The sequence below is a fragment of the Aedes aegypti genome, chromosome 1, assembly GCF_002204515.2.
Source record: "Aedes aegypti strain LVP_AGWG chromosome 1, AaegL5.0 Primary Assembly, whole genome shotgun sequence".
Taxonomy (NCBI): domain Eukaryota; kingdom Metazoa; phylum Arthropoda; class Insecta; order Diptera; family Culicidae; genus Aedes; species Aedes aegypti.
This window is the reverse complement of record NC_035107.1, coordinates 85,911,962-85,932,704: the sequence shown is the minus strand read 5'-3', so window position 1 is coordinate 85,932,704 and position 20,743 is coordinate 85,911,962. Positions and strand designations below refer to the sequence as shown.

General features: G+C 38.8%; 3 protein-coding genes across 6 annotated transcripts in view; 2 read left to right on the top strand and 1 right to left on the bottom strand.

The window, feature by feature from the left end:
- Nucleotides 1-5,383: 5,383 nt before the first annotated feature.
- Nucleotides 5,384-7,256, top strand: LOC5576593. Its single transcript, XM_001656126.2, has 3 exons — nucleotides 5,384-5,618; nucleotides 6,240-7,043; nucleotides 7,110-7,256. Exons 1-3 carry the CDS (start codon nucleotides 5,476-5,478, stop codon nucleotides 7,213-7,215), a joined length of 1,053 nt encoding a protein of 350 aa, XP_001656176.2. The 5' UTR covers nucleotides 5,384-5,475; the 3' UTR covers nucleotides 7,216-7,256.
- A 5,545-nt stretch (nucleotides 7,257-12,801) lies between these two features.
- Nucleotides 12,802-13,606, bottom strand: LOC5576595 (frataxin homolog, mitochondrial). The gene is made up of 2 exons (XM_001656128.2): nucleotides 13,242-13,606; nucleotides 12,802-13,185 (listed from the first exon to the last, which is right to left on the bottom strand). Exons 1-2 carry the CDS (start codon nucleotides 13,551-13,553, stop codon nucleotides 12,913-12,915), a joined length of 585 nt encoding a protein of 194 aa, XP_001656178.2. The 5' UTR covers nucleotides 13,554-13,606; the 3' UTR covers nucleotides 12,802-12,912.
- A 1,451-nt stretch (nucleotides 13,607-15,057) lies between these two features.
- Nucleotides 15,058-20,743, top strand: part of LOC5576596 (sesquipedalian-1) — a 29,717-nt gene continuing 24,031 nt past the window's right edge. For 3 of the 4 annotated variants that reach the window (XR_002499800.1, XR_002499802.1, XR_002499799.1), the window contains exon 1: nucleotides 15,059-15,589. Coding sequence is in view for 1 of the 4 variants with exons in the window: in XM_001656130.2 (XP_001656180.2) it covers nucleotides 15,385-15,589 (205 nt within the window). In the remaining 3 variants the exon portion in view is untranslated. Of the gene's footprint in view, nucleotides 15,590-20,743 lie in introns of all 4 variants that reach the window. The other variant, XM_001656130.2, reaches the window with a different exon arrangement.

Below are 20,743 nucleotides of genomic sequence, written 5' to 3'. Positions count from 1 at the left end.
TATAAAAACAAAAAAAAACCTGCAGCGTTATGAAATTTGTGAATGGGCCCTTATTCTCAATTTTATTTATCAGAATTTGCATTGCTAAATAAATATAATTTTAGTGATCACTATGAAATGTCGAAGGATCTTGACCTGTGTTCATGCAAACTTGTGCATTTTCAATCATCTCCCCCTAAAACACCTTTGAGAGGGATATTTCGGAAAGGGCTGATGATTTTTGCAATCAGGGATGCCAGGTTGGAAGACATGTCTTCCATTGGAAGACATTTGAGTAGTGTGGAAGACATTTGGAAGACGGAAGATTTTTGGAAGACTTTTCAGAATTTGTGAAGACATTTGGAAGACAATTTTAAATTATTGGCATTTTTACAATTCCTAGATTAAAAAAAACATGTGAGTTGGAAAATTCAGAAACGCCTCTACAAGATTTTTGCACGCCTTACTCCATCTTCAGCTATCCCTCTCCGAATTTCCATTTGGAAAAACATTCTAGTAATGCATTTAAATATTATTCCAGAGATTCATCAAAGGTATTCAGGGATTCCTACAATGTTTTTTTTTGTTCTAAAATCTGTTTCAGTGATTCTCGTGTATTTATTTTACGAATTCATAATTATATGATTTTTCCTGAGATTGCTACAATCTTTGCTTCTGAAATTATTCCAGGGATATCTGTCAAGGTTTTTTCCACTGGAAACTTCTTCAGAATTCCTTCAACAATTGTTTGATAATATTTCAAACAATATCTGCAAAAAATATCCTCAATAAATTTCAATGACATTTTTTCTGATTTGTTTAAGAATACTCTTAGGTATGTTTCAAAGGAGTCTGTGGAGTATTCTAGATACTTTGGGCTGAAACTAATTGAAACAATTTTAGTGAAAAAACCGCAGAAATCTTTTTGCAAGTTCTCAAAACTGTCTGGAGAAATTTTAGAAGTTTCTTTTTTTTAAGAATTTGTACATCATTTCTTTATCGATTTTGTAAAATATCATAGAAGTATCATCTTGCTAGAAATCCTTACCAAAATACTCGGATAAATAGCTCAATGGAATTCAGAGAATTTGGGAACGAGATGTCTGCAATTCTGGAGTTTTCTTTGAAATTCTACCCAGACTTTAAACAATTAGGGGAAGAGCACCAATTTTCGACCCATTCATACAATTTTGGCTTTATATGAAAGTCCGAAATTTGGCACAGATTTCTTATAGGTTATTACTAACCATTTATCTGGAGTTTCTGTGATGAAAATTTCACTAGATAAAAAACCAGATCTTCATAGATTTTTCAAGAGATTTCTACTAAAACCGTTTTCAGAAATTTTTAGGTTGTTTTTAATTTTTTTTTACAGAGGAAAAAGATGCTCAAATACTGGTAATTTTTTGTGTATTTGTTTCAAAACTTTCCATGAAGTGCTCTTTTATTAGTTACCTCAGATATTCTCGGAAGAGAGTAGTCCTTAGAAAAATGTCTGGTGAAAATCTTTGAGAATCTCTAATGATTTTATTGGATCATGGTATTCCTGAAAAACAAAACCCCTGAAGATAGAAAAAAGACAGAAATTTCAATGAAATTCCTGCTTTGATTCCCATCAAACTCTTTTATATCTTTTAAAAATCCGTAGAAGATTTATTGGGAGATTTCAAAATGAAATATAGTTAAGTCATTCATGTAATTCCAAACATAAAAAGAACTAGCTTGATTTTTTTGAATGAATTTCATGCATTTCATGCACAAATTATCCAAGTAGGGTACAGAGCTACTTGGGCACTTCCATGATTCACTTTGGCATGGGGGTTTTTCTCGGCCGAATTGTCCGAAACTTCCCCATAAGAAGCACTTCAATGCTATGCATCGCGTTTAAGACAATTGTGGCCGTATATGAGCTTAGAAGCTTTCAAAAAACCCCACTGCCGAAGTGAATCAAACGTGCCATGAATAGGATCCGGCTACCTAATCCTTGAAATCTTGAGAAAAAAAAACAATGAAAAATATCAAGAAGTATTGAAACCTTCAAAAAATCTGAAGAAATTCTTAGAGTAATTCATAACCTCCGGACTCAAAGGTAAAGGGAGCCTATAGCAGATTTTTGCAAATAATGAAAATGACTAGGTGGATAGGCGTCGCAAGGGAGCAACAAGATTGAAATGTTATTAGGTGGTGAAAATTGAGCAAGCCATTTTAAAGTCAGTAAGCATCGAAGCGTTCTGTGTTCTACTTAGCTTCTCTAATGGAGTAAGATTGGCTTAAAGCTTTGATCTTTGCTACCAACACAGGCCTGAGCATTTTTACCTGGAATTTCTCCGGAGATTTCCTCCGGGAATTCATCCGGGGAATTCTTACAGGAATTTTTAAGAGAATTTCCTCCAGAGACTTCCTCAGGGGATCTCCTCCAGGAATTCCTTCGGAGATATCCAGCTAGAACTCCCCAGTGAATTTTCAATAGCATTTTCTCCTAGAACTTCGTCCAAGATTACCTCTGACTCTGAGGATTTTTTCCATGAATTTCTACGGGGTTTTCTCAAGAACTCCTCTGGGAATTTCCTCCAGGAATTTCTTCGGGGATTTTCTTCAGAGATTCATCCGGGGATTTTTTCCCAGCATTCTTCCAGGGATTTCCCCCCCAAAAAACCTTTGTAGATTTTCTTCAAAAATTCCTCCGGGGATTCAGTTTAGAATTTTTTTCAAAGATTTCCTCGAGCAATTTATACATCCTGGGATTTTGTTTAGGACTTCCTCTGAGGATTTTGTCAAGAATATTTTTTTCAGAGTGTTTCTCCGGAGATTTCTTCCAATAATTCCTCCAGAGATCTCCTCCAGAAATTAACCCCCTAGGGATTTCCTCCAGGAATTCCTCCGAGAATTCCTTTCAGAAATTTCCTCCAGGAATGCCACGGGGGACTTCTCCCAAGAACTCCTCTAGAAAAAGAAATTCCTCCGGAGATTTTTTCCGGGGATTTTGTCCAGTAATTTTTCCGGCGATTTCTTCCAAGGATTCCCCCAGATATTTCCTCCAGATTTTCCTGCTGAGATCACGTCCAGGAATTCCTCCGAGAATTATCTCCAGGATTTCCTCCAGTGATTCCTCTGGAGATTTCAAGGATTCTTCCGAAGATTTCTTTAAGAATTCCTCAAGATTTTTTTTTTTCAGAATACTTGCCGGAAATTCCTTCGGCGGTCCATCTGTAAGTTCTTCAAAGTTTGTCCGGGAATTCAATATACTACGGGAATTCCTTTGGAGCTTTACCGAGAACTCCCACGGGTTTTTCCATGGATTTTCATAGAATTCTTTCAGTGTTCCTTCAAAAAATTATTGGATTTCCTCCTTACATTTCTTGAAGCTCCTTCAGGATTTCGTTTGGAGATTTTTCAGAGTTCCTCCGGGATTTCCTCTATAGTTCCTTTAGGAATTTCTTCGGAGTATCTCTTGAAATTATTCCTCAGTTCCTCCTTCTTTAGAGACCCTCCATAAATTTCTTCTGAGTTCCTTATGAAAGTTCCTCCGGGAGTTGCTTCAAATTTCATCCGGGAATTTTTTTGGAGCTCCATCGGGAATTTCTTCGGATTTTCTCCTAGATATTTTTTCGGAATTCTACAGGAATTATTCCGAGCTGCTCTAGTAGTTCTTTGAAAATCTTCCGCAGTTTCACTTCGAACAATCCTGAAGTTACTTCAGAAAATTCTCTACATTTCCTCCGGGTAATCCTTCAGAGTTCTTCAAAAAAATTCAAGAGTTTCTTTGTGGATTACTCTAGACGGTAATTCCTACGGAGTTTCACCAGGATTTTGTTAAAAGTTCTTCTTTGTGGATTTCATTATAAAATTCTTCCAGGAATTCCTTAGGGAATTTTTAGGAGAATTTATGCGAGCATTTCCTCCAGGAATTTCTCCGGAATTTGCACCAGGAATTTCTCCGGAGATTTTTTCCAGAAATTCCTACCAAGATTTCCTCCGGGGATTTCCACCAAGAGCTGCTCCGGGAATGTTCTCCAGGAATTCTTCAGGGGATTTCCAATAAAAAATCCTTTTGTTCCTTTTTTTGGGGATTTTGTTCAGAAATTCATTAATAAATTTCTCCGGAGATTATTTCTAAAAATTCCTTCTGAGATTCTTGCAGAAGATTTATCCCGAGATTTCCTCCAGTTATTTTTCTGGGGATTTGCATAAGGAATTTCTCCGGCGATTTTCTCCAAGGACTTCCTCAAGAGATAACATCTAGGAATTCCTTCGGGTATATAGCCCTATAACTCATCAATGGATTTTCAATAGCATTTTCTCCGGGGATCAAGTCCAGGAATTCTACCGGAGATATCCCCAAGAACTCCTCCGGTGACTTTCTCCAGCATATCTTCAAGGGCTTTTATTAAGAAATTCTTTCGGCATTCTTTCCAGAAATTCCTCCGCTGATTTCCTCCGGAAATTTCAAAGATTATTGTTCGAAGATATCATCCAAGAACTCCTCCGGGTATTTTATCCATGAATTCCTCAGGGGAATTCCAATAGCAATACCCCCTGGGATTTCGTTCAGAACTCCGCCTGGAATTTTTTTGGAGCTCCGCTGCGATTGCCTCGAAATTCTTAGGAGCTCCTCCGGAAATTCCTAACAAGTTCCTTCCAGAATTAAACTGGAGTTCCTCCAGGAATTCCACCACACTTCAATCAGGAATTTCTCTGAGAGTTGCTCCAACAATCCCATTGGCAGCTCCACCAAGAATTCTACCGAAGTTCGTGCTGGTATTCCGCTAGGTGTTTCTACTGAAATACTTCTAGGAATTTTCCAGAGTCTCCCCGGGAGTTCTTCCATAAATTTCTCTAGGAGATACTTCAAAAATTTTTGAGGCTACCGTTCCCAGGAGTTCCTCAAAAAATGTTATCGGGAGTTCCATCAAGAATCCCTAAGTTCGTCTCCTAGGTCATAGTTCATCCGGAAACGATAAGTTCCACCAGGAGTTCAAATATACAAAACGTCAATAATTCCTTAGTCCGCCTGAACTTTCAGGATGAATGAACTTTGCCAGGAACTCCTTTGTAAATTTCGCGATATATTTAATGCGCATTCCTCCGGTGGTTACGTTAATTTCTCCAGGGATTCAGCTTGAATTTTGCTTTTCCAAGCATCAACAACATGTTTGTTTTTTGATCACGTTTGAAATTGATCAGAAAAAATACAACACCGGTGCATCCGCGGGCGGTTTGTTTTATTTTTACTGGTCCAAATAATTTCCACATATTTGGAGTGAATTTGGACCAAAAAATTGACCACCGTTTATGTTGCCCTTAAGTTACCATGATAATTGAAAAGTTTAAAGTGGAAGACATTGGAAGACATTTTTCCGTACAATTGGATTGCAATCAAAACAAACATCATCTTGTCACCGATTGTCATCGATGATCATTGTGGCGTCAAGCCGGATTTGCTTCTGAGTGTTGTGTTTACAGTGCGCCTTGTGCAGTCCAAATTCCTGCTTTCAGATGAAACGAAAACATTGGGGCTCCTTCCAGGATGGGAGCGACAAGAAAAAGGAACTGTCCAGCACCGAGATTATCCTACCCATGACGAAGATGGAAAAATTCCAGCAGATCAAACTTCCGTACACCATCACCAGGGATACACGGTAAGCGATTCATTATAACAGGGCTGGTAGCGAGTCGCTTTTTTTAGTGACATTCATTATTCACTATTTATTGTCCAGGTCAATAGTAATTTATTTTCACGAAAATTGTACTAAAGTCACTATTTTCGGGCACTAATGATAAACAAAACTATATTGCAAGCGTGTGCTGGAATAATGGCGTAAGGCGCATAGTCGATTTCTCTTCATCGATCCTCTCTATTGTGAATAAAAGTGACAAGATGCAAATTTGTCGGCATTTTTTCACCTTAGGACGCAAGATTGTATCACTGCCAAGCGGTCTGAAGTGAAAAAATGTTGAAAAATTTGCATCTTGTAACTTTTATTCAAAGAAGAGAGGATCGATGAAGAGAAATCGATCATGCGACTTACGCCCTTATTCTAGCATACGCTTGATTGGAAGAATTTTTCAAACTGAAATAGCAAGACATTAATATATTATTCACGAATCAAGTTTTTTTTCTGTTTGAAAAACAAACTTTAAATACCCTTGAAAAGCTTGGAAACAGACTTTCAATATTCCTTTGCATCTGGGTCCCTTGTTCGTATTAGCTGATCGACTATTGGTACATCTTTATCTATTTCAACTGTTGGCTTTTGTAGGCTTCCGTTGAAAAACCCTCTGGTTACCCAGACAGTCGAAGTGATGAACCAGACTGAGATGATCCAAACCCTCATCGACACATATTCCACCAAGTCCGGCTACAGTTACATACTGAATCCGTGCCAATTGATGCCGAATATTGACTTCCCACCGGCCAATACAGCTGACCTGTGCAGGAATGAGAAAATCACCCGCCCTTTCTGGTTCGTTCATCCACACGATAGTAAATTTACGCGTGGAGAACCGAAAAACTATCCCAAATTGACCCGACCTGTGCTGATGCAAGTGCACCGGAAGGTTATCTGTGGTTTGCTAAGGGTGGCCGGATTTTCCGAGATCAACGAGTCGGCCCTTATCATGATGGTCGATGGCATAGATCAGTACATGAGGATGCTTTGTGAGGCGATGCGCGACGTTCTGATTAGCGAAGGTCGCGAAATTGAGTCCGCCCTGGATATATTGACTCTGGAGAAAGGCTACCATTCGGTGACCAAACGAAGCGTGACCAGTTTGCACAACTACTACAAAGAGCTGGGAAACAAGAACAAGAACGAAATAAAAGAGTTCAAGGACATCTTCCAGGAGTATGATAAGCTGCTTCAGGAGAATCACATGTCGGCAGCGCAGAGCATGCAGTCCAGCAGCAGCAGAGTTGGCGAAATCAAGGAGGAGGATTATATGAGTTTCTTGGACCCTGGTCAATCGCAGTCGTCCCAAGGTGGTGCAAACATGTCTGGAATGGCCGATGGGACATCCGCTATCAATATCATCAGTTTCCTCAACGGTGAAGGGGCTGGATCCGGGTAAGTGCAAACAATCGTAACCTCTCTCCCCATAAACGAATAGACGAATACTTCCTACTCTTTTAGTCTAAAGGACATTCTAGATGGTAGTTTGTTAGAATCGACCCGCGATTCCGCCCTAGAACACACTGGTCAGCAACATTCACAAGAATCGTTTCATTCGGAATCGTGAAAAAAATGATGACTCTATTAAAATCCATTTTTTAATCAGTACCTTAAGCTTTACCGTGTCTGAAACGAAAGAACATCCTTGCTCCAGAAGCACATTCCCCGTCAATTTGGATATTTGGGCCATCGCTATATTTGAGCCTATATCATCATTCACCCGATGGAAACGCAGGGATAATAGCATGTCTCATTTTAGAGACTTGGTCTCTCTAAAGTCTCAGAGCCGTAGCGTGGTCTCAGGCTAATTTTTCTATCTAACTTCATGATAGAGCTTAAAAATTTATCAAAAACTAGAATTCATTGAATTATTTGTAAGACTACAGAAAGGCACGCATATTTTAGAGTGGAGATGAATCGAAGCTATTTCTCAAATCTTTAAGAGCAAAACTCTCTGAACGATTGCTCGGTTTTTGGCTTGAATAGCTGTCTGATTTTCTAGATTTGTGTTCAATTTGAAAAATTGATGATTTGAAGTGTAACTCGATTGATCAATTACTGGATCAGGTTTTCAACTCGAAACGCTGTATGGTTCTGCAGATGTGTTTTGAATTTTTGAAGTATGGCTTCGTCTTCACACTAAAAAATGTTGCTTTTAATATTACTGTTTATATGGTCAGAGAAGAATTCGCAGAAACTAGATTCTTACTTAATATACTTGTTAGCGACGGTCACTCGGTGCATACTGGCCTTGAACCGATCACGAATTCTGACAGGACGACTGACATTGACAGGACAAATTTTAATGATGAGACAACTGACATTGACATTGAGAAAGAAAACAGAAAAGAAAGTAGTAACTGATATAACATGTGCAAATTAAAACTTATATCTTATTAATACATATTAGTTAAAATCTTTATTGAATTTGTATCTTAATCGTAAGTAAAAACATGGATGTATACGTCTATGAATTAGCTAAAATGAACATTTATATGAAATAGATTACATGCAAAAAGTCGATTCCAAAAGACTGACACACTGGACTTTAAACTTGAAGAGGATTAAAATTTGTAAGTCTAACACATTAAAAACACTTAAAGTTAATCTAAATATCACATAATAAAACGTTTCAGCTTAAAGCATTCACACATCAATGCTGGGTTTGCTAAAGAAGATCCGAAAACTCACAGAAGTCCATATCAAGAGCAACAAAACTTTAAGAAATTTTATCCAACCAACAACCTCAAATTGTTGGATAGTTCCAAGGCTACCCAGAGCAGAATGCTTACTCTCAGGCCACGGCCGGAACGATTCAGCATCGTTACATAACTCTCGGAAGAAGAAGCAGTCACAGAAGCTAGTTGCCCCGGCTGCAATCGTCCTGATGCCGCTGAGCGATATATGGTACAGTGCGATGTATGTGAGAGATGGTATCATTTTTCTTGCGCGAAAGTTGATGAGGGAATCAAGGATCGCACTTTCAGTTGCTACCACTGTGTGAAAGAACAAAACAACGCAGCAAAAATTAATTCGTCCCGTTCATCTCACGTAACGTTTAGCGAACATCCAGTTGCAGATGCAACGCTTAGCGGAGGAGCAAAATGCACAGGAGAAGTTGATGCAGGAAGCTGTGGATCATGCATCTAAATCTAGGAACCGGTATGCGCTAAAGTTACATTGAATCCTACTTCGACGTCTCTTCAACCGCTCGGCATCGATCAACCGTTAACTTCCGTGTCGCAGCTGCGAATCCGACTGAGATGTTTGTAACGCAGAGTTCGGTATGCGATCCTTTTGATCATTTGGAAGAGGATTCATTGTTCTCCGTCACACGTTCCCGTTCATTCCCTCAATGTGATATCACCGCCCAAATCCAAGCAAATGGAAATGGCTAGAGCATCACCTAAAATATCGTGGGACTCCAGAACTCGTGCCAATGAACTCGAACAGAAGATGCGAGAGCTGCAGTGTGAGTAAGATCGACTACGTCTACAGTCAGCGGAGCAACCAGCCGACGAAGATGTCCGTCGTCGTCGGAATATGCTGCCGTACAGTCGCCAATCTATTGGTTCAACAATGGTGGAAAAGTGTGCAGGTCAGACAAACAGGTTTGCTACTAATGCGGCACGTGAAGGTATGTTAAATCCAATCCAAGTTTCCTTCCCTTTCAATCCAACTCAACCGGTTGATTAGGAACATTCGGAACATCATTCGAGGCCGAATGCCTCTGCTGTATCTAATATAAGCATAAATCGACCTACCCGGGTTCCATATCAACCACTAGTTCGCTTGGTTGTCCACAGATTTCAAGTTCGCTTTTTGTCCGCCTATCACGTTTGTTTCAAGTTGTTCAAATCCGGTTATGTCGAAACAAGCAACAACTTCTTCTTCCGTGCCTGCAGTGGTCCACATAGGGCCAAATGCGCAGCAACTCACTGCTCGTCACGTGGTACCGAAGGATCTCCCCATTTTCGATGGTAATCCAGTGGATTGGCCTTTGTTTTATAGTAGTTACACCACCTCAACCGAAATGTGTGGCTACACTGATGCTGAAAATTTGATGCGGCTACAGCGTTGTCTAAAAGGTAATGCCCTCAATGCTGTTAGCTGTCAACTTCTGCATCCGTCTTCGGTACCACAAATCATAGCAACATTACAGATGTTAATAAAACTGGATTCTTACCTAAAATACTTGAATATACTTAAATAAAACATTGTAGGCAATGCTAAACCATTTTTTAAAATGTTATAAAGACAACAGTTTATCTAGAAAATCTACCAAGATTTTCTAGAGATCCAAACAAATGATTCAGAGATCTTTGTAGGAATGCATCAGGAATTTCAGCAGAAGTATCGTCAGAGATTACTTTTAACTTCCTTATAGAAATACCCACCGGATTTTTTTCAGAAATGTTTCCAATAATTTATAAAAATTCTCTCAGGAATTTTCTGGAAATTTTCTCTAGTATTTATAGACCACAAAGGCCAACCTCTTTAAAAGCTTCCATAATGTAGGACGCTGTAGTATCAACGGCATCATCCAAATGATTTTGATTTGCAATGGACGGAGAATGACGCAACCAATTCAATATAGAGTTTCCAGTTTGTTGAAATTTCTTAAACGAATAATTCAAATATGCAAAGGAAATGTAGGGTCAGATATGATTGCTCATTTGATACGTGCCAATTCGTCAGCTTGTGACTGATTCTGTTCAAGTAAAGAGTTATGTCTGACACGTCCTATCCAACAAATACCATGAAGCTTGAGCGATTGCCTAAATTATCCTAGATCTCATCTATATTACTTATTTAGTATTTATATTTGAGCTGCATCAGATGATGCGTTGAGCATTAGCATCACTGCTCGCAATTAGTGGAAGGCGTTTTTTTATGTGTTTAAAATTTTCAAATTTCAAATATTTTTATTTTTACCTTAGCTATTACAATTTGTGTTTAGAGTTTAAATATCGAGATATGGACTTCCGTACAACAATGACATAGAACAAAAAACACATTTTGTGTTAATCAACGACAAGAGGCTATTTGGACAAGGAAGGAAAAGCACAAAAAAAACTTGGAAATTGCTTAGATAAAACACAGAAAAAAGAAAAGCTTAAATATATTATAGCATATATACTATCACGTCACATCTATGCGGCCAGCTCTTGTAAACGAGGATTTACAGATGACGAACAGCTGTCCAGGAATTTAGGTAGGGAGACTTACGGCTTCGGCACCATTCGACTATTATCGGCAACCAAATTTCAAACGCCTAATACACAGTATTTATCTATCAAAACACACCAATGAAAATATTCAGATGATTCTTTGCTCTGTCAGCTTCCCGCTGACGAGATTTGCGAGACAGAACAAACAATTTTTCCAGAGATGTCATCAATTCAAATGAACACGCCTCAAAATGCGACTGATTTGGAGCTGCCGAACAGATTCGCCTTCAGCGCTTATGGGAAAGTTGCCGAAGAGATTGAGGCTGCCGACAATAGTCACACTGACAAGAGATGTTCGCAGCGTTGTAAACACGTTTCCAGAAAAATTTCAACAGGTCTGTCGGTGTGAATCGATAGAAGATTGAGCAACGAACGGATGAAACACACAAACACGTAAATTGGCTGCTAATGTCCAAGAAAATTACAAAAGAAGCGCGACATCGGCTTAGACTGCCGAGAATACGTAAGTTCCCCTATCAATTTTTTTCCGGTGTGATTGTGCACAGTCGTACCAAGCAAGAGAGCCATACGCAACTGTTGGCCTGAGAACGGTTTTGTATAACAGGATCTTGATACCAGGGTCCAAACGGGAGCTTTTTTTACAAGAGGGTACAGCATTTTGACAACCTTATCGCATTTTTGGAGGCAGTTGGTCACGTGACAACCAAACTTTAACTTCTGATCCAGGGTTATACCAAGATAACCAACATTTGGTGACCATGGAATGTCCTCACCATTGCAAGAAACGTATCTCTGGGGTAGATGTAGGGACGTTCCGATATTGCGAAGTATCGATATTTGATTCGATACAATTATCGAATCGAAGTATCGATACCACCGATATATTGAATCAAAATATCGATATATCGTAATATCATTTGATATATTTGAATGACGCAAAATTCGTGTATAGTTTGGGTACCTGACGTTGAGTTTTTTTACGATTCCCAAACAATTCTTTGAACCCTCAATAATACCGGCATTATGACCGATATGAACATGAATATTTTCTTTTATGATACATACATCATATAACAATTGGTGTGTTAACTGCTATCAAATATTTAAAAATCATTTGTTTTACGAGAAAACCCTACAATTGTTATCCAATTATTGGCTTACGATATATTGGAAGGAAATATCGATACCACCGATATATTGAATAGGAAATATCGATACCAAAATATCGAATATCGAAAGCAAAATATCGATATTCCGATATATCGGAAGTATCGGAACGTCTCTAAGATGACGAGGGCTACGACGGCGAGTAAAGAAAATGGCTTGCGATTTTCCATTTTTGTTGGTATTCTTGAATGGAGTTCTGAGCATGCTGTAGCGTGTCGATTATTGTGCCTGCGTCGCGATGTGAGGCAAGAAAACCAGTGTCATCAGCGAAAAAGTAGTACTGGACTCCGTTGATTTTTACTATGTCTGCGGAAAAAATGTTGTATAGTGTTGGGCTCAGAACAGAACCTTGAGCAGTTTAAGGTGAAACAGTTTGGAATCAACTTCTAAGATTGCACTAAAACTTCAAAGGCACATATCTCGCGAAGAAAGCATTCAACAACAGTGTACTTTTTATTTTGGTTTTATGCACTAGCAGAAAGTTTAAAATAAGAAGATCAGAAACTTTTGCCAGTTATTCCTCCAGTTTAGTGCCTTTGAAAACGTGAGCAGGGGCACAAGTCGGCCATTTTGCCGGCCATCTTTGGATTCCGAGATGTTTCACCTTAAAAGCACGAATTCAACTACAATTTTACGTTATCCATGTCGTTTTTTGAATTTCACAGGTTGGATTCCACACTATTTGATCCATAACTGTGGGGTCATGGTATCATTTGCGGCTTTTTTGTTAAGACCTCCCTTACCATTAATTTAGAATCGTTTCGTTCAGAAAAAAATAAGCCATCTCGAATAGGTACTTTTCTATCAAAAATCATTATTTAATCAGTACTTTAGCTTTGCTGAGTCTGAAATTAAAGAACATCTCTATTTAATGCTAATGGCGACAATTTTGCCGCAAAACTCCTTCAATTATCCAACCGTTTACTGTGAGGAAGCGACAGGAAATCCACCTCCTTTTGCACAATCACCCCAATCTCTTTCTGGAGCAGCTCATGCAGTGAAACTCCGTCGTGTTTGTACAGCCAGAAGCCTTCGTTGACCTTGGATTTGTCCGGAATGAAGTCGTATCGCTTAGGGCCACTTTTCGGGGAACTCAGCCAAATTTGTCGGTTTGGCGATTGCCGGTTGATAACGTAGGTCCCATAAGGCTCCCCAAAGTTTACCGTCAGCACTCCGTCCTGCAAGCAGAAACGAATTTTAGTTTCAAGGTGATGGCGCGTAGACCTGGACTTACCCCATATGTGATATCGGCCGATTTTAGGAAGGCTGCCTCTTCAACCAGCTGCTCGAAATAATCGCATAAGGACTCCAGCGTGTCGGAACAAACCGCTTCGAAGGTGATGGAATCGATCAAGGAAACCGCAATGAAATCGTTCGGGTTCATTGAGCTGAGGTGTCTCCGAAAAATGGGATTAACCCGGCGTTCGACGGTTATGCCACCGGGAAGTGGTTGATGTGCAGATTCTGGACACGTCTGGTGGATTACACTGACACATCTTGGCAAACGGCGGACACCGCGCTGGAAAGCCGACACCAGTAGACTCATCGTTGTTGCGTGATACAAACTGAACAGCTGTTTTTGTGCGGCTTTTATTTTCTGACGTTTCATCTTATCGTCATCATTCGTCACATCAGTCGTGATAAAATAATGATGATCATTATGATGATGACAGGCAGCGTCGCGACGCATTGATTCGCAAGGAATCAGCAGGGTGGCCAGATCTACCAATTTTATGCTTATATGCAGATTGCTATCGATTCACAGGTTTGAGTCAATAAACTTCCTATTGGAAGTACCGTTGTATTTCTTCTTTGGTGTTTTTAAACCGCATCTATTAAAATAGTGCTTCATTCTAAACAAACCATTATTGTACACTAATAACGAATTAATGAACCAATATCATTACTATCATCACTGGAAGATAGAAAAGACACTTGATTAGCAATAGCTTTTAGGGCGGGATTATAAAGTTATGCGAGATTTAAAGTTCAAGCTAAAAAAATTCAATTAGATGGCTTTAAAATTATTCTGGATTTTTGCATTGCACTTACATAATTTTGTTTATCAACCCTACACTGAACGAAAGCTCCTGTCCCAAATTGAATGATTTGTAATTCACTCGGATGCAAACATGCATATTCTCTATTTTGAATGAATATAGAATAGTATGATGTTCTTCGAAGTAATGAACAACAATCATCCAATTCTACGATGACTTTCAGTACACATCTGTATGGTAATAACTAGATAATTGAATTAAGATGACACAAATGGAAAACATACAACTTTTGAGTGATTTTATCTTATCCTATGTTCCAAAACAAAAATCATTCAATTATCGTCTGAGTTGTCATGTAGAAAGATAATGATCGTAAATGTCAAATCATCTTTGTAAACATTGAACAAATATGGCTTCAGCATCGTGGTGTTCAGTATTTCTTCGTTTATTTCACAAGTAAGTTTATAATTATCAATATTTACTTCTATTTCTAGTATATGTTTAGTATTTTGAAGAATACTAGAACAACAACGTAATCTACCCAATGATGTTGGTGCCTAATAATGATTCACGACATATTCAATTCGGACCACGCTTTGAGGAGACACCTGTTCCTGAAAATATAAAATTGCGGCATGCATGGGAATACTTTTCATATTAGTGAATAAAAAGCTGAATAATCATTGTGATTGAATGAATGCATGTGATTAAGTACACAAAACCATAATTGTTTGGACATCATTTACTTAAATTTCTTGAAAATATAAAAAGTAGTCCAGTTCCGATTGTTTACATCTGTGTATGATTTTCATTCAATATGAAACATCTTTTGGAACGATTAAAGTCATCCGAAGGCCGGATGATTTTCATCCAGTGTGATTTGTAAACAGATGATTTTGACAATGATGAAAATCATCCTGAATGTGTCTGAAAATAGGTATGGGGCTCAGATGAGGCAAAAATCATTCAATTAGAGGCGGAAGATTTTGTTCAGTGTACCGATAACTCAAAAAAAAAAAAAAACTACCTGGCCACCCTGCCCATCAGATTCGCATTTCGCATTCGTTCGCCATCAGAAAGGACAAGTCGACACATTCACAACAGTGGCATGTCAGTCAATTGAATAAAATTAAATTTTCATTCATCAAAAAGTGATCTTCAGCCAAAAATAGATTGCTGACAAAACGCGCCACAACTGGGTCTAGCATTGTTTATATAATTTAGTGGTATTAACTAATATTAAAATGGAATATCGGTTGTAAAGTTCATCTGCCTAGCGCTTGGGTGGAGTTTGTTTACGTCCGGATCGGAGATCCAACATCGAGTCGAGTGAGTGCGTGCGTGCGTGAATCATCCACCAGCCATCCCGGAACGCGAATGATGAAGATCAACGAGAAGAATCTGTGCATGTTTGCGACTACGCCACCGGTTGACCTTGAGGGATGGCTCAACAAGCGGGGCGAGATCAATAAAAGTTGGCAACGGCGGTGGTTCGTGCTCAAGGGCAATCTGCTGTTCTATTTCGAGCGCAAGGGCGACCGGGAACCACTCGGGATGATCATCCTGGAGGGATGCACCGTAGGTAAGATAGTTGGAATGGGAGCTGGGTCCTATTATTGGCGTTTTTGATTCATTTCACAGGGCTGGTAACAAGTCTCTTTTCAGAGACTTGGTCACTGCAGTCTCTATGTTTATTGGAAGGTCTGTTAGAGTCTCTTTTTTGAACAAAAACCGGGGAAACCTTTAGATACTCGATAATTTTCCAGAAATTACTTCTCAGATTCCTTGAGGAAATGGTTCAGCATTTCTTTCTCTGGACATCCCTCCAGAAAGTCCTCTTGAGATTTCCCACCATTTTTTTCGAGGAATTCGCCCTGAAATTCCTCCAAAGATTTTGGCCAACGCTAAAAGGGGTGGTTGGGTGTCCTTCGGATGTTACAGCTCATACAAAATTTGTAAAATATTTATACAAAAATCGTAACAACGGGGGTGGGTTTCGAATTTTCAAGAGCACAGGTTTTAAGAACCAAACAGCGCTCTGCGATGGAAATTTGATCGATTTTCAATACGAACAGTTGTCAGATTCTCCAGTCTTGTGCCCTTGAATATTCAAAGTTTAGCTTCGTTTTATAATCACCTTAAAGGAATTTCTCTAGGTATTACCAGTAATTTTCACAGGGAACATATACTGTTCCAGGATTTCCTATATAGATTTGTACATAATTTCTTCCACCGATATCTCCAGTAATTATTCTAGCGTATCGTCAGTTATTCTTCCAAACGTTGTCTTGTGGTTTCCTTAATGAATTCATTCACGGTTTGTTTTAGGAATTGCTTCGAAATTCCTCCAATTTGTTTCAATCAATTTCTTCATTTTTTAAAAAAATCTTAAAAAACGATCTGATATAACTATTTTAGGGTATTGACTATCTGGAAAAACCTGGAAAACCAGGGAATGTCCGGAAATTAAATTTTGACTCGAAAAGTTGAGCAATTTCACTTGAGGGTGGGGAAAAAATATCAATACTTTGTTTTAATATTTAATATAAATCAGATGAAAGTGATTGATTTTAATCTCAGTTAATCTTCCGAGCAAAAGAAAATTGCAGCAGAACAATGGTATTATGTACCAGATGTTTTCCAATAAGGTATTAAAGAGCCCTGTAAAAGAGGTAGAATATCTCATGTATATTTTACAAACACTAAAATGATAATTGGGTCAGATATTGCAACGCCTAAAAAAATACATGGTAAATTTTCATACAGAACTTTTTATCAGTCGTAGTGGAAGTTGATGAAACAGCAATATTTTCAATACCATATTAATATCAAATCGATTTGGGACGAAACATGGATTACTGAACAATACCCAATTATGCTGATTTGATATATCTAGCATACTATCTCGAAATGCTTATAAGTAGATGAATGTAATTTCCACTGTTCATGTGATCATGATGTTAAGGGCCCATTCACAAATCTGAAGGGGGTGGGTGGGTGTCCTCGTGATATTACGGCTCATACAAAATTTCCAAAATATTCATAAAAAAAAGCGTTACAAGGGGGTGGGTGGGTGTTAAAAATAACCATTTTTGGCGTTATGAAATTTGTGAATGAACCCTAATATTGAATGACATTTGCTTTTGCTTTTGCTTCTGCAAACCTTGAGCGTCTGTACTCCATGTTAGGAGCGGCTCACAACAGCGTCTGTTCCCCATGTCAGGGGCGGCTGATCATCGTCCGAGTGCCAGAGAAGGACTCTAAGCTAAACTGCGCACTATGGTCCTCCGAACATTTAGGGGGAATGGTCCTCCGGAAATCTAGGGGGTTGGTGTCAGGCCCTGCAAGCCAGCCCACAGTGAGAAAATCGGTCTCCAAAACGCGACTAAATGCAATATCTCAGCTGGGTAACGGTTCCAGGAAATGATTTTGGCCATTCTAGATCGAAAAAAGGCTGCTGAATCGATTGGTGGCGGTCCCATTGACCGGAGACATCGCCCTGGCCACCTAGAGCCCTGGAATCATCCTGAGTTCCTTACAGCAAGTAGAATTAATGAAACTGAAATAAACTGTCATGATTACGTTTTGCTGCGAAGCCTCACACAAAAATATTCTTACATGGGGGATTTTGTGAAATGAATTATTGACCGTTATGGCCATTTTATGGTTCCGGAGCAAACCCGGAACATCCGTAAAATTGGCAATATTAAAAAAATATATATATATTCTGATAGTACCTTTGTCTCTTGTTTGTTAGAAAAAAGTACTCTTACAATTCGTATTTAGTAATCTGAATGTTTGCCCATTACGGCCATTTTATGGTTCCGGAACTAACCCGGAACATCCGAAAAAATGGAAATACTGAAACAAAATTTATTCTGATAGTTCCTTTGTCTCTTGTTTGTTAGAAAGAAGTACTCTTACAATTCGTATTTTGTAATCTGAATGTTTGACCATTACGGCCATTTTATGGTTCCGGAACTAACCCGGAACATCTGTAAAATTTTCATATTGAAAAAAAAAAGATTATTCATATGTTCCTTGTTGATTAAAATTAAGTATTCTTGTTGTGTCTAGTTTTACCGTACATACGATCGTCAAAGATCGTTCTCTGTAACAATCGTCTAATTGTGAACAACCGAATAAACGCAAATCAGTTCGATTGCAAACGCCAACCAATCAAGTGCTTTTAACTCTACCCTAAAATCTATCACAGTTACTCTAAGTAAAGTGTTCTTCGGTCCCTCAATAAATACGCATTAACTAGATATAAAAATTCAAACATATTGGATTTAGTGATATGAATGTTTGATCACTTTGTCCATCTTATGGTTCCGTAATTAACCCGGAACATCCGTAAAATTCAAAAAAATGTTTTGATAGTTTCTATGTTCCATGTTAGTTTTAATTAAGTATTCTTGAATGTCGAATATATGAATGTTTGACCATTATGGTCATTTTATGATTCCTAAACAAAACCCGGAACAACCGTAAATATTCCATATTGGAAAAATAATCTGATAGTTCAAAAAGAATGCTAAGAGAAATCTTTGAAAGAACTCCTGGACGTATTCCTGGAATAATTCCTGAAGAAACTTCAGGAGAATCCCTGATGGAACTCCTAGAAAAACAACTGGAGAAATCCATAAAGTAATATCTCTGGAGGAACTTGAAGAAATCCTTTAAGGGATTCAAGGAAGAATTCCTGGAAGAATTCCTGGAAGAACTCCTAAGGGATCTCTAGCGGAACTCCTTTAAGAATCTCTCGTGAAACGCTTGGAGGAATCGCTGGAGAAGCTCCTGGAGGAATTTCTTAAGGGACTCCTGGAGTAATTCCCGAAGTAAATCCTGAAGGAAAATAACTCTGAAGGAATTCCCGAAGGAACTCCTGGGGGAATATTTGGAGTAATATTCAAAAGAATACTTGGAGGAACTCCTGGAGGAATTTCCGAAGAACCTCCTGGAGGAATTCCTGAACGAACTCCAGGAGGAATTCCTGAAGGAACTCCTAGAGAAATTCTTGAAAGAATTTCTGGAGGTATTACTGAAGGAATTCCTGGAGATACTCCTGGAGGACACTCCAGAAGGAACTCTACAAAAAAAAAAAACCTGAAGGAACTTCTGAGGAAATTTATCGAGGAACTGGATGAGTTCCTGAAAGAACTCTTGACTCTTGAAATTCCTGAAGGATATATATATATATATTTTTTTTTTTTTGATTTGAGGAATTCCTTAAGGAACTCTTGGACGTATTACCGGAGGAACACCTGGAGGAATTCCTTAAAGAACTCTTCGTAAAATTCCTGAAGGAACTCCTGAAACTCTGTAGAAATCTCGTGGAGGAATTTCTGAATGCACTCTTAAAGAAATTCCTGAAGGATTATCCTGAAAGAGCTCCTGAAGTAATTCCTGAAGAAACTCCTGGATGAATCCCATTAGGGTTTCCTAGTGGAACTCTTGTAGGAATTCCTGAAGGAACTTCTAGAACAATTCCTAAAGGAACTCCTGGAAAAATTCCTGAAAGAACCCCTGCAGAAATTCCTGAGAAATACCTGAAGAAACTCCAGTAGAAATTCCTGAAGCTACTACGGGAGGAATTCCTGAAAATAACCTTCAAGGAATTCCCGAAGGAACTCCTGCAGGAATATTTGGAGTAAAATTTGAAGGAATATCTGGACGAACTCCTGCAGGAACTTCCGAACAACCTCCAGACGGAATTCCTGAAAGAACTCCTGGAAAAAATCCTGAAGAATTTCTGGAGGAATCCGTAGGAAACTTCCGGAGGAATTCCCGAAGGGTTTCCTACAGGAAGTCTTGGAGGAATTCCTGAAGGAACTCCCTGATGGAACACGTGTAGGATGTCCTGAAGTAAATCATCGAAGATTTCCTGAAATATTTCCTGGAGTAAATCCTGAAGGAACTCCTGGAAAAATTCTTGTAGGATATCATGGATGAATTCCTGGAGAAATTCCTGAAGGAACTTCTGGAAGTATATTTGGAGGAATTCCTGGATGAATACCTGGAGGAACTCCTGGACTAATTTGAGAAGAAACTCTTTTAGGAATTCTTGGAGGAACTCCTGAATGTATAACTGAAGGAACTCCGTGATGAATTCCTGGAGATACTCCTGGAAAGGTTCCTGAAGGTACTCTTGGAGTAATTCCTGAAAGAACTTCTTAAGGAATTCCTGTAGAAACTTCTGAAGGAACTCTTGAGGTATTACAGAAGGAACACCTGGAGAAATTCCTGAAGATTCTCTTGGAGTAATTCTTGAACGAACTCTTGGTAAAATTCCTGAAGGAACTCCTGGGGCAAGAAGAACCCTGGAGGAAATCTTTATAGATCTCCAAAAGTAATTTATGAAGAAATTGTTATAGGAATTCCTGAAGATATACCTGGAGTATTTTTCCGAAAGCACTCCTCAAAAGAATCCTGGAGGAATTTCTGTAGAATTTTCTGGAAGAATTTCTGCAGAATTTCCTGGAGGAATTCCTGAAAGCACTTCCTGCAGAATTCCTGGAGAAATCCCTGAAGAATTCCTGGAGATATCTCTAAGATACTCCTGGAGCAATTCCTAAAAGGTTTCCTAGAGAAACTCTTGGAGTAATTCCTGAAGAAACTCCTGAAAGAATTTCTGGGGGAATTCCGGAAGAAAATCTTGGAGTAACTCCTGAAGGAATTCCTGAAGTGAATCCTTGAAGATTTCCTGGAGTAATTCCTGAAGGAACTCCTGGAA